This window comes from Hyperolius riggenbachi, chromosome 9 (genome assembly GCF_040937935.1).
Source record: "Hyperolius riggenbachi isolate aHypRig1 chromosome 9, aHypRig1.pri, whole genome shotgun sequence".
Taxonomy (NCBI): domain Eukaryota; kingdom Metazoa; phylum Chordata; class Amphibia; order Anura; family Hyperoliidae; genus Hyperolius; species Hyperolius riggenbachi.
In genome coordinates, this window is record NC_090654.1 from 210,452,379 (window position 1) to 210,465,144 (window position 12,766).

At 42.8% G+C, this 12,766-nt stretch overlaps 1 protein-coding gene across 12 annotated transcripts in view; it reads left to right on the top strand.

Moving 5' to 3' along the window:
• Positions 1 to 12,766, top strand: part of RYR3 (ryanodine receptor 3) — a 1,134,733-nt gene that overhangs the window by 1,107,916 nt on the left and 14,051 nt on the right. For all 12 annotated transcript variants that reach the window (XM_068253938.1, XM_068253930.1, XM_068253931.1 and 9 more), the window contains 4 exons: positions 29 to 185; positions 1,453 to 1,517; positions 2,300 to 2,400; positions 4,286 to 4,337. In XM_068253938.1, the coding sequence (XP_068110039.1) occupies positions 29 to 185; positions 1,453 to 1,517; positions 2,300 to 2,400; positions 4,286 to 4,337 (375 nt within the window). The remainder of the gene's footprint in view (positions 1 to 28; positions 186 to 1,452; positions 1,518 to 2,299; positions 2,401 to 4,285; positions 4,338 to 12,766) is intronic.

The window sequence follows — 12,766 nt, forward strand, 5'->3', positions numbered from 1 at the left end:
TAAATGGTGCTCTGTTTTCGCCTTGCAGTGTTATCTGTTCCACATGTATGTGGGTGTAAGAGCTGGAGGTGGCATTGGAGATGAAATTGAAGATCCAGCTGGTGATCCTTACGAGATGTATCGTATTGTATTTGACATCACTTTCTTCTTCTTTGTTATTGTCATCCTTCTGGCCATCATTCAAGGTAAGTCTAATTTTGTTCTTAAGAAACGCCTGTGTTCTGTGTGTTCCCCACCTTCCAACAAACGTCCAACCTCAGAATTAGAATCAATATAGAGGGTATAGAATCTTGTACAACCTGGAGCTTGAACAGCAAAAGACAATTACATTGATTGATTTTGGCAACACTTATGATCCAGGTAATACTGGCACTAAACCACTCCATCAGTAGTTCCAACCAAGATCTCACCAATTGTTTTCAGATGCAAAGGGATCCTTCCTCAAGCAACAAATTAGCAATGGCCCTGATGGAAACCACAGGAGGATATAGTGATGGACATGGACTGATGATATAGCAATTGTAACTATTGTTGGAATCAAGACAACACACAGGTCCAGTCCAGTACACTATCCAGCCACTACCAATGACAAGACAAATAACATTTTTATTGCACTTTTCACCTGGGATACTCAAAGCCCCAGAGCTGCAGCCACTAGGGTGCGCTCAGTAGGTAGTAGCAGTGTTAGGAAGTCTTGCCCAAGGTCTCCTTACTGAATGAGCACTGGCTTAGAGTGGTTTGGGTTATAATTTTAATTTTTGGACAGAGCACATATGCTGCCAAAATTGATTGATAACAGCTGCCTATTGCCTTTATTGGCCTTAAAGTGAACAGAGGTGAAAGAGATATGGTGGCTGACATGTATGTTTCATTTTAAATAATGCAGATTGCTGCCCAGCTATCCTGCTGATTCTCTGCCTCTAATACTTTAAGCCATAGACCCTGAACAAACATGCAGATCAGTTGTCTACGGCATATCTGACAAGACTTGTAGCATGCATATTTCAGATGTTTAATTTAGACCCTACTACTGACCAGAAAGATCAGCTGAACTGCCAGACAACTGGTATTGTTTAAGAGGAAATAAATATGGTAGCTTCCATAGGTCTCACACCTCGGGTTCCTTTTAAAATCGTATTAGATGCTACAGACATCCCTACTGTAAAGAGCATCTGCTCCCATGAACAGCAGTAGTGCTTTCATTGTTGAAATACACACACACACACACGCGCACACACGCACCCCTTCCTTACTATCCATACTAAGTGTAGCCAGTATAGTTCTCTATCCCCCACAGCAAGAAAGACCCCTTTCTAGACAGTGTGAAGGGTACAATGTGTATGATATTAAGCATGGCTCATAGTGTGCAGTGTGATGCATAGTCCCATAAAGATGGTTTCAATACCCCTTCTGTTCACATAATCTTCATTCTGTTCTTGTGTTCTTGGACAGGTTTGATCATTGATGCGTTTGGAGAACTGAGAGACCAACAAGAACAAGTGAGAGAAGACATGGAGGTATGGATGAAAAATCTGAGAAAATAACTGTGCAGGCAGAAATCAAAACCGGTGCATGCCCACCTTCTCTGAGAGTTCTGCATGTATGCAAATAATTTCACACAGATATGAGCTTTTTGTTCCTACCTCCTAATACAAGAAACATCAGTGCTTATACATTCATGTATGTATGCCTTTTGAATAGATATGGATGTATCTGGTATGATCTATCAGTCATGTATAGGACTACAGCCAGGGTGAGAAGATTCTGAACTTGCATGCATAAAGGCAATGATGAGTTCACAACATGGCATTCATAAAACGTATATTATACTGACAGTGTGTAAATCCCTGAGAAAATGAAGGGCCTGTTCCCATTAGATGCAGTGTAGATCAGGGCATACTGCTGCTGGCCAGGCTGATTTTTAACACAGCAGAAAGAATGTCTGCTCAGTAGCATTGGCATCCATATTTACTGAATGAGGCTGCACTGCCCACCATGCCCATCAGAGATGCCTACTGATCTGTACCTCTTAGCACTGCTTTTGGCAGGTTTGTCAATTATAATTTCTAATTATTTTCAGAGCACAAATTTAATAATAATGGTAGCTTAGTAATTACCATCTATTTATGTGGCAGTCAGCAGTACAGAAAGTATAAGGCAGAACAGATGCCAACCAGGAGCCATAGTTGTAAAGGCACTTGGGATTTCAGCAACGTAAGATGAGGCTACATAAAAGAAACTCTGGTAGGGTGAATTGCATTATATGCTACTATATTATGTATTTTGTTTTTCTATTTAGACAAAATGTTTCATTTGCGGAATTGGAAATGATTACTTTGACACGACTCCGCATGGCTTTGAAACGCATACCTTGCAAGAGCACAATCTAGCGAATTACCTGTAAGTATAAGTAGACTCTTTTGTGATGCAGTGTGAGTGAAGGTTCCCCAGTCACATGTACGAGTTTCCTAGTAACAAGCGTGCCATGTAGAATTGGTAGAGGTCCGCAATGTGCAATATACATAAAGGAAAAGGGGCTCACTAAGCCTTGCGGACTGTGGTAGAAGCATAAAAAGACTGATTTATCGAGATAGGCGCACAGAAAACAAGAGTAAATGTAGAGCAGTTTTCGAGAGCAAACAATCCTGGTTCATCTGTCAAATAAACAAGGAGTGTTTGCTCTGAGCAGCTGCATTGCTTTTGCTTTCATTTTCTTTGCACCTGCCTAAAAATAAATCAGGATCTAAAAAAGGAGGTAATAGCCTAACATCGGGTACGTGGTTGTGTACTTTAGAATGTGTGCAGCCAGGCCCGCACAGGCAAACAGTGATCCCCGACCTGGCCAACCAGAAGAGGGTGCCGGAGGGCAATTACAGGCAGCGGAAGAGGCAGAATAGAGAGCGGGGGAGTGCTGAGCATCAGGACAGCTCAGCATACATGACTGCTCCCCCCATTTCTCATATTCATTTGGGCTCTGGTATCCTTGAAAACAACATATGTTACAAGAAAATGATTTCTTTTGAAGCATCACTTAGATAGTAATCCCGGGAGATAATAACCGGTGGCTTCATCAAACTACCTGGATGTGGGATTGTGCACTGGAAAGGGTGGTATGGGAGAGCACTGATGTGAAGGGGGATCAGTAGGAGTGGTTGGGGTCAGTGCAGCATTTCAAGGCAAGCACTTCCACAGCACTGGCACTCTTGGACCTGATTAGGGATCCACAAGTAATAAAAATGGTTGTATTAAAAAAAAAAGTAATATTTTGTCCTTTTTTTTTTTTTTTTTACACAATTACTCTTCTGAATTTTTAGCAAGAAAGGAGGTGTTTAAGTGCTTTTTTAACTGCTTCACACTGACAGCTGCCCTGAAGACAATTTTTTCCTCCCTTTTCTTTTAATTAAAAAGCCATCACAATGCTTTTTGTAACTGCACCTTGATGTTTTTAGTATTCATCTTTGAAATTTGAGTAAGGTGAGAAACTGATTAAAATGTGTGGGGGTGCTGAGGTCATTGGGGTGATGGGGGAGTTGTGGGGAACAGAATATATCTTTCGGCATGTTCTAGATAGCTGAAAGGAAAGGCAGGTGTAGACATAACTGATGAAAATAATTTAGGTATACTTTTACATTTCACATGAAATCTAAGACAAAGCTGACCTTTTCAAGCAGACGCTGTATGGCCACAGGTGTCAGATGTTAATTCCTACAGGATATCTACAAATATCCCTTGGAGCCTGCTCATATCCTGCTGCTAGATAGAGCTGTGAGGTTAGAGTGGCCAGACTGTCACTCCTACTGTCACCTGCCACCAAATATTTCACACAAGAGCTCAGTACCACAAAGGGGAGTTGCCTTTGTGTTTCCCGTGAGTGTTCCTCCACTTACCTGGAAGGATGGATTGTTCCTACCTGCTGCAGGGTGAATTCAATGAATACAATTAAATAAGTAATTTTTAGTATGTGGTTTAGCAAGCTGCTCTCCTCTCACGGCATAAAACGTTATATTCTACTAACTCTGTTTAGCCATTTAAGTTTTTTTTATAAAATATCAGAACAGCTGTCAAAAGCAGAGATATACAGGAAGATTTGTGGTGAGAAAACAGGCTGACAAAATGTTAGGACCATTTAACAAAAATAAGAAATTCTTCAGCATGGATTGTGCAGCATATCTAGCAAAAATGTTCCTATATCAATACAGAGCTCATTAACAACAACCACTAGCAGTGCTCATAAATCCACATGCCTTATCTCCTATTCATGTGAATATATCTGTGCTTGTTCCAGGTTCTTCCTCATGTATATCATTAATAAGGATGAAACCGAACACACCGGACAGGTAAGTTCTTTCCATCATTCTCTTAGAAGCAATTAGGTAGTTGCTATTCATGTAATGAAGCCTTGCTCTTCAGCAACTTGCATCTTCAGTTGTTATTTCCTGTGCTGTGACAGCACAATGTGTCATTGGCACTAGACAAAGTGTTCCAATGTTAATACATAACATAAACACCTTTTAATTCCTCACTGGAGTATTTTATGCATGCTGTCATTTCAGTAATGCCTTCTTGTGCCATTGGGTTTTCAGGTAATACAGGGCTCCTTGGCAAGTCATCATAGGGACCCCATTGCAGCAATAGGCTACAGTGACTAGAGCCCAACATTCTTGTCTACTGATGCTCCAGCCTACATTGACGCATTTAGAAAATTAAGGACTGTCTGAATAGACCCTGAACAAGCATGTAGATCAGATTTTTCTGACTGAAGTCTGCCTAGATTAGCCCCATGCTTGTTTCAGGTGTGTGATTCAAATACTATTGCAGCCAAAGATCAGCAGGAATGCCGGGCAACTGTTACTGTTTAAAAGGAAACAAACATGGCCAACTCCATATCACTCTCATGTCAGGTGTCCTTAACCACTTGCCGACCGCACACTCATAACGTGCGTCGGCAAAGTGGCAGCTGCAGGACCAGCGACGCAGTACTGCGTCGCCAGCTGCAGCCTAATTAATCAGGAAGCAGCCGCTCGTACGAGCGGCTGCTTCCTGTCAATTCACGGCGGGGGGCTCCGTGAATAGCCTGCGGGCCGCCGATGGCGGCTCGCAGGCTAGATGTAAACACAAGCGGAAATAATCCGCTTTGTTTACATTTGTACGGCGCTGCTGCGCAGCAGCGCCGTAAGGCAGATCGGCGATCCCCGGCCAATCAGCGGCCGGGGATCGCCTCCATGTGACAGGGGACGTCCTGTCACTGGCTGCACAGGACGGATAGCGTCCTGTGCAGCCCAGATCTCCCGGGGGAGCAGGTAGGAGAGGGAGGGGGAGGATTTCGCCGCGGAGGGGGGCTTTGAGGTGCCCCCCCCCGCAAAATGCCAGCCAGGAGGAGCGATCAGACCCCCCCTGCACATCATCCCCCTAGTGGGGAAAAAAGGGGGGCGATCTGATCGCTCTGAGTGCCATTTGATCTGTGCTGGGGGCTGCACAGCCCACCCAGCACAGATCACCTAAACCAGCGCTGGTCCTTAAGGGGGGGTAAAGGGTGGGTCCTCAAGTGGTTAAGCCATTTCATCTCTAAGGGGTTTCCTTGTAAAAAATCAAAGCAATTTTCACATTTCAGCACTGCGTCCATTTGTTTAGAAATAACTTTATCACTACTTATCACTTATAAATGATTTATACATTGTTTTTTTCACCACCAATTAGGCTTTTATTTGAGTGGTACTTTTTGCTAAGAATAATTTTATTTTATTACACATTTTAACCACTTGAGCCTTCAGTCGTTTTTTACCTTATGCATCTGAGTAATTTTCACCTCCCATTCATTCACCGATAACTTCATCTCAATGAATTGATCTATATCTTGTTTTTTCCACCACCAATTAGGCTTTCTTTGGGTGGTACATTTTGCTAAGAATTATTTTTTTCGAAATGCATTTTAAACAGAAATATTAAGAAAAAATGGAAAAAAAATCATTTCTCAGGACATTACAGCTTTAAAATAATACATGCTACCATAATTAAAACCTATGTATTTTATTTGCCCATTCGTCTTGGTTATTACGCCATTTAAATTATGTCCCTATCACAACGTATGGCGCCAATATTTTATTTGGAAATAAAGGTGCCTTTTTTCAGTTTTGCATCCATCACTATTTACAAGCCTTTAATTTAAAAAAAAATGTTCATAATATACCATTTCCACATGCATATTAAAAAAGTTCAGACCCTTAGGTAACTATTTATGTTTGTTTGTTTTGGTTTTTTTATTGTAAATTTTCTTTCAGAAAAAAATGTATTTGGGTAATTTTTGGTGTGGGAGGTAAACAGTTAATTTTAAATGTAATAATGTGTGTTCATTTTATAAACAAATGTATGTAGATGTAGTTTTACTATAATATATACAGTTGTTTTCAAAATTATTCAACCCCCATTGTGTAAAGAGTTTTAGGGAATTTAGTGTACATTTGTAATTGTGTTCAGAATGAAATCTTACAAGGACTTTTTAAAGAACCAAATGCAACTAAAATGACATCAATTGTTTTTGTAATACAGTATTACTTTTTTTTATTTCTTCATTGACACAATTAGTCAACCCCTTAAAGACTTACCACTCTTAAAGGACTTACAAAGGCCAACATATTAAAAAAAAAAAAATGTAAAAAGTTAAGTACCTGCATCTCTTTAAAAGACACGGAGGACGCCATCCGCTCCCTCCGTGCTGTTTCGCCGGGTCCCCGCCGCTCAATAGCCCCTTCGGCCAGTCACGACCGCACGGCCAGGGTTGGGCTCTCCTGCCTCTGCCAATATGGCCGCCAGGGCTGGCCGCGGATGCGCAGTTCTAGGGCCAACTCCCCCGATCCACGCACTCGCGGCTGTGCGGACTGCAGAGGCAGGAGAGCCCGACCCGGGCCGTGCGGTCGTGACCAGCTGTCTCCAAAGAATAAGAAGAGTCGTCTGGAGTATGCCAAAAGTCATGTGGACAAACCACAAAAGTTTTGGGATAGTGTTCTGTGGACTGATGAAATAAAATTAGAACTGTTTGGGCCCATGGATCAATGCTATGTTTGGAGGAGGAAGAACAAGGCCTATGAAGAAAAGAACACCTTGCCTACTGTGAAGCATGGCGGGGGGGGGGGGGCAATCATGATTTGGGGCTATTTTGCTTCTGCAGGTACAGGGATGCTATAGCGTGTGCAAAGTACCATGAATTCTCTTCAATACCAGGAGATATTGGATGAAAATGTGATGCAGTCCGTTACAAACCTGAGGCTTGGGAGACGTTGGATCTTTCAACAGGACAATGATCCCAAGCATACCTCCAAGCCCACTAGAGCATGGTTGCAGATTAAAGGCTGGAACATTTTGGAGTGGCCATCTCAATCAGATTTAAGTCTGGTGACTGCGAACCTCTGGTGGGACTTAAAGAAAGCAGTTGCAGCGCGCAAGTCTAAGAATGTGACTGAACTGGAGGCTTTTGCCCATGAAGAATGGGCTAAGATATCCGTAGATCGCTGCAAGACACTTGTGTCAAGCTATGCTTCACGTTTAAAAGTTGTTATAGCTAGAAAAGGATGTTGTACTAAGTAGGGATGGTCGCTGCATTCCACAGAATTATAAATTCCGTGATTCTGGATGGAATTTGATGATTTCGGTTCCGAAGCGATGGAACGGAATTGCTATAGCCCTAATTCGGAATTTCTACAGGACAAAACAAAATTCCGCAGAATTTTACAGAATTCTAATTCCCCCCCCCCCCCCCCCAACTGTTTTCTGCCTAATTTCTACTCAATATACTCCCTCCTCCAGGAGGGAGGAGGGTCTTGTCTTCCAGGGAATTGTAGGATTTATTGTAGGATTTCAAAAGCCAGCTTACATACCTTGGCCGGGAATTGAACCCAGGTCTAGTGCTCGGTAGGTAGCTCTCTTCACCAACACTACATGCTGAAGCCAGCCTAGCATGTACCATTATGATATATCCAAGAGAAAAATGAGCTTGCTTAGGGAATTGTAGGATTTCAAAAGCCAACTCACATACATTGGCCAGACCCAGGAATTGAACCCAGGCCTACCGCTCTGTAGGCTGCTATCCTAACCATTATACCACCAACATAACACACTACAATGCTACATGCTGAAGCCAGCCTAGCATGTACCATTGTGAAAGAGAAAAATGAGCTCTCTCTCTCTCTAGGACTTGATGGTTTTAAGGCGAAAATTCAGTTCAATAGCATCAACGGATACCGGCAGAATTTCACAGGCAATTTCGGAATTCCTCTTGGATATATCACAATGGTACATGCTAGGCTGGCTTCAGCATGTAGCATTGTAGTGTGTTGTGTTGGTTGTATAATGGTTAGGATAGCAGCCTACAGAGCGGTAGGCCTGGGTTCAATTCCTGGCCTGGCCTGGCCAATGTATGTGAGTTGGCTTTTGAAATCCTACAAATCCCTAAGCAAACTCATTTTTCTCTTGGATATATCATAATGGTACATGCTAGGCTGGCTTCAGCATGTAGTGTTGGTGGTGGTATAGTGGTGAAGAGAGCTACCTACCGAGCACTAGACCTGGGTTCAATTCCCGGCCAAGACCTGGGTTCAATTCCCGACCAAGACCTGGGTTCAATTCCCGACCAAGGTATGTAAGCTGGCTTTTGAAATCCTACAATTCCCTGGAAGACAAGACCCTTTGGGAGGAGTGAGTGAGGGAGGAGGGGAGAAAGGAAGGAGAAAGGAGGAAGACGGGAGGAAGGAGAAAAAGGACTAAGGGAACAGCCAATAGGGTTTATGGGCTACTATATAGCATACACAAGGTTCCATTTGTGATTATTTAAAATTTTTCGCCGGAATCCGGAATTCCGTGGAATTTCGTAAAAATCCGGCGGAATTTTCATAGTGACGGAATTTAGCTCTAGTGGAATCTGCAAATTCCGGTGGATCGGAATTTGCTCCTTCCGATCACCCTTAGTACTAAGAATGAATGTCACTTGGGGGTTGAAAAAAACTGATAAGGATGTGAGCACAGAAAAGACATTTGTGGTTATTTCATTATAAATGTTATGTTATATTTGTCTGACTTACAAGTGCCTCTTTGATTTAATTGTAAACAAGATGACTGAAATGCAAATTCAATATCAAACTGGTCAAAATACTCAATTTCAGTGAATAATTTTGAACACAGCTGTAATAAGTATAAAGAGGACAGGAATTTTTTATTTTTCAGAAAGATCACGGCTTCTCAAAGAAGCCGTCTGTCTTTCTACCGGGGACTTAGATCAATGAATGGGCTAACGGGGAACACACGGGCATGCACGCAGGGGCACAGAAGCAGCCTTTTGGATGTGACGGTCACATCCAAAAGGCTAAAATGGCTAAATGAAATGAAATTAAAAAAAAAATTCTCAGCTTACAACTATTACAGTTGCAAAATAAAACACTGTAAATAAAACCCACACCTATTTTTGCCCATTTGTCCAGGTCATTACAAAGTTTTGATTATGTCCTTAGTACAATGTATGGCAACAATATTTATTTTTATTGTTTTTAGTTTTCTCATTGTTCTCCATTAGCATATAACAAGCCCTTATTTGCAAAAATAACAGGAATATACCCTCATGCCATATATATTTAAAAAGCTAAGTCCCTAAGGTAACAATTTATATTGGTTTTTAACTTCCATTACTTTGGTTATTTACTTATTTATTTTACAAACGTGTTATATGGGGCGCAAAGGGTGTAGAAAGGGTTAATAAATTTGTTATAAGTATAGAAACAATATTTTTTTTTAATTTTGTTACTTGTAATATTATTTGTGGCCACTAGATGTCCCCACACAGTCTCCCCTCTGGTTAGCAAGCAGCTCCAACTGCGTTCCAGCCAGCAGGAAGTGACAGTTCACTTCCATTACAATGCAATGATCAATGTTTGTTTGTTTGTTGCAACAGTGATCATTATCACTTTAGACCCTTAGATTGGTGAATCGGAACATATATTTCTAAAGTCAATCTGTGCACTACTGCACATACCGATACTAAACAGAGAGGGACGAGTATCTACATCCTTATGAGCTCAACACGGGTTTGCAGGGGCATAGATACTCGTTCCGGGAGAGGGCAAGTGGTTAAGGTAAAGAGGAACATCTACTAAACGGTTTTTCTTCATTTTGAGCAGAGCAGAGAAAGTTCATAAGTTAGAATCTCAAGGGACAGTCTCAAGACATCCTCAAGAGAGGTAGCATCAAGAGACAAGTGGGCCTTTTTTCTAGAAAGTGGACCTAAAAACCTTAAGAATAAATTGTAGCAACTCGAAGGGGGATGTAATTAGGGGTTTGGCGATCACCAGATCCCCAAATTACTCTTGCGCAGCATAGCACTAGTGTTATGCCATAACCGGCTTTGCTGGAGATTGTCTGGTGGTTTGGGTCTGGTTTTTAGCAGATCAAATGATGTCTGCTATTAACCACTTGCCGACCGCACGCTTATACCGTGCGTCGGCAAAGTGGCAGCTGCAGGACCAGCGACGCAGTACTGCGTCGCCAGCTGCAGGCTGATTAATCAGGAAGCAGCCGCTCGTGCGAGCGGCTGCTTCCTATCAATTCACGGCGGGGGGCTCCGTGAATAGCCTGCGGGCCGCCGATGGCGGCTCGCAGGCTAAATGTAAACACAAGCAGAAATAATCCGCTTTGTTTACATTTGTACGGCGCTGCTGCGCAGCAGCGCCGTAAGGCAGATCGGCGATCCCCGGCCAATCAGCGGCCGGGGATCGCCGCCATGTGACAGGGGACGTCCTGTCACTGGCTGCACAGGACGGATAGCGTCCTGTGCAGCCCAGATCTCCCGGGGGAGCAGGTAGGAGAGGGAGGGGGGAGAATGTCGCCGCGGAGGGGGGCTTTGAGGTGCCCCCCCCCCGCAACATGCCTGCAGGTAGGAGCGATCAGACCCCCCCTGCACATCATCCCCATAGGGGGAAAAAAAGGGGGGCGATCTGATCGCTCTGTGTGGCCGCGGATCTGTGCTGGGGGCTGCAGAGCCCACCCAGCACAGATCCAAACAAACAGCGCTGGTCCTTAAGGGGGGGTAAAGGGTGGGTCCTCAAGTGGTTAAAGGGACCCTGAACAGTTGCCGTGGGGATGCATATAAGCATGCCCACTGCTATTTGGCAAAGAGTAGACACTCACCCTCCCCTTATGTAAGCGCTCCTGCTCCCGGGGCGGCCGATATAAATGACATTGTAATCGGCGACTCTGACAAAGTCACGCTGTGACCCGGAATAGGAATCCTGCAGGTCCTCTCTGCGCATGTTCAAGCTTTCTGGTTTCTTCCCCCCTTCACACATGAACCGCAATAGAACACGTGGCAGAGGAAGGGGGGGGGGGGAGCTAGGAAGCCTGTGCATGTGCAGAGGGGACCCGCAGGCTTCCTATTCTGGGTAACAGGATGATTTTATGTCAGAGTCGCCAATTACAATGTCATTTATAGCGGCCAGCCCGGGAGCAAGAGCTCTTACATAAGGGTCCGGTGAGTGTCTTCTCTTTAACAAATAGCCGTGGGTATGCTTATGTACATAAGTACAGCGTCTGCTCTGGGTCCCTTTAATATAAAGCCAGCACCAAATACCTTATTTCATCATTAAACTAGTATGACTGAGCTGGGGGATGGGAGAGGAACGGACACACCCCAATGGTCAGAGTTTTGACATTTAACTTTTGCCACAATAAAAAGCCTGCAATGTCCTTTAGATATAATCGGCTCCCTCTTTAATGTAAAGCTGTAGAATGCAGCATTTAGCATCCCTAGCCTATAAACAGCAAAGCGAAAGCAATAGTTTTCCAAATATTTTCCCCCAGTAAGCATAAATAAAATTATAGCAAAACACACTAATTGAGCAACAACTAGAGTAAATTTTGTAAATTAACACACAAAGCAGAACAATAATTAGTGCTCTCAACTTGGCAAAGACCAATACTATATTACCACTTCAGTAAACACCATATACGGCTTTGTGCCCACAACAGCTGCACACCAGCAAACAGCCCATTAATACTGTTCCTAACAAGCTATAACATTAACAAGCATTGGCAACCTGATATTATGCCTAGAAATATCCAATATGAACATTTAGATACCAGTATAAGAGAATGTCTAAGTTCCCTTCGAGTGACACATTAGCTGACGTTTAGCTGAAGTTTTTGGCTCGCACACTATCCTGCATTTCCAACCGTCTTCAATTCCTACAACTGAAACAATCTATTTTTTTTTTAAATGTAATTCAATCCTTAGTTAGCAAGCAGAAATCATGTTCTCTTTTCAACAGGAACTCCATTCACAGCTATATTCTCTAGTATGTGTCACCCCTTCCTGCAGTATATAGTTAGGTCCAAAAACATTTGGACAGTGACACAGTTTTCACAATGTTGGCTCTGTATACCACCGCAGTGTAACTGAAATACAGATGTTCACCTTTAATTCAAAGATCCTAACGCAAATATTGTATGGGCCATTTAGGAATTACAGCCAAATGTCCCCCTTCCCCACCAAAACAAAAATATAATTGGACACAACGTAGTGGTCAGTTGCCTCTATTCAATTAACTTTTTTCCTGAGTTTTCTCTATTATCTATTATTTTTTTTTTATTTTATTAATAAAATACTTTTTAAGCCACCAGCAAGCAAAACATTCTAAAATAATTTTGATAGTTCTTTTCCACTTGCAAATTCCTGAAAAGTGAATTTAGCCACTAGGCGACTGCGTAAAGCCGATGGGCGTGCACGCGGCGC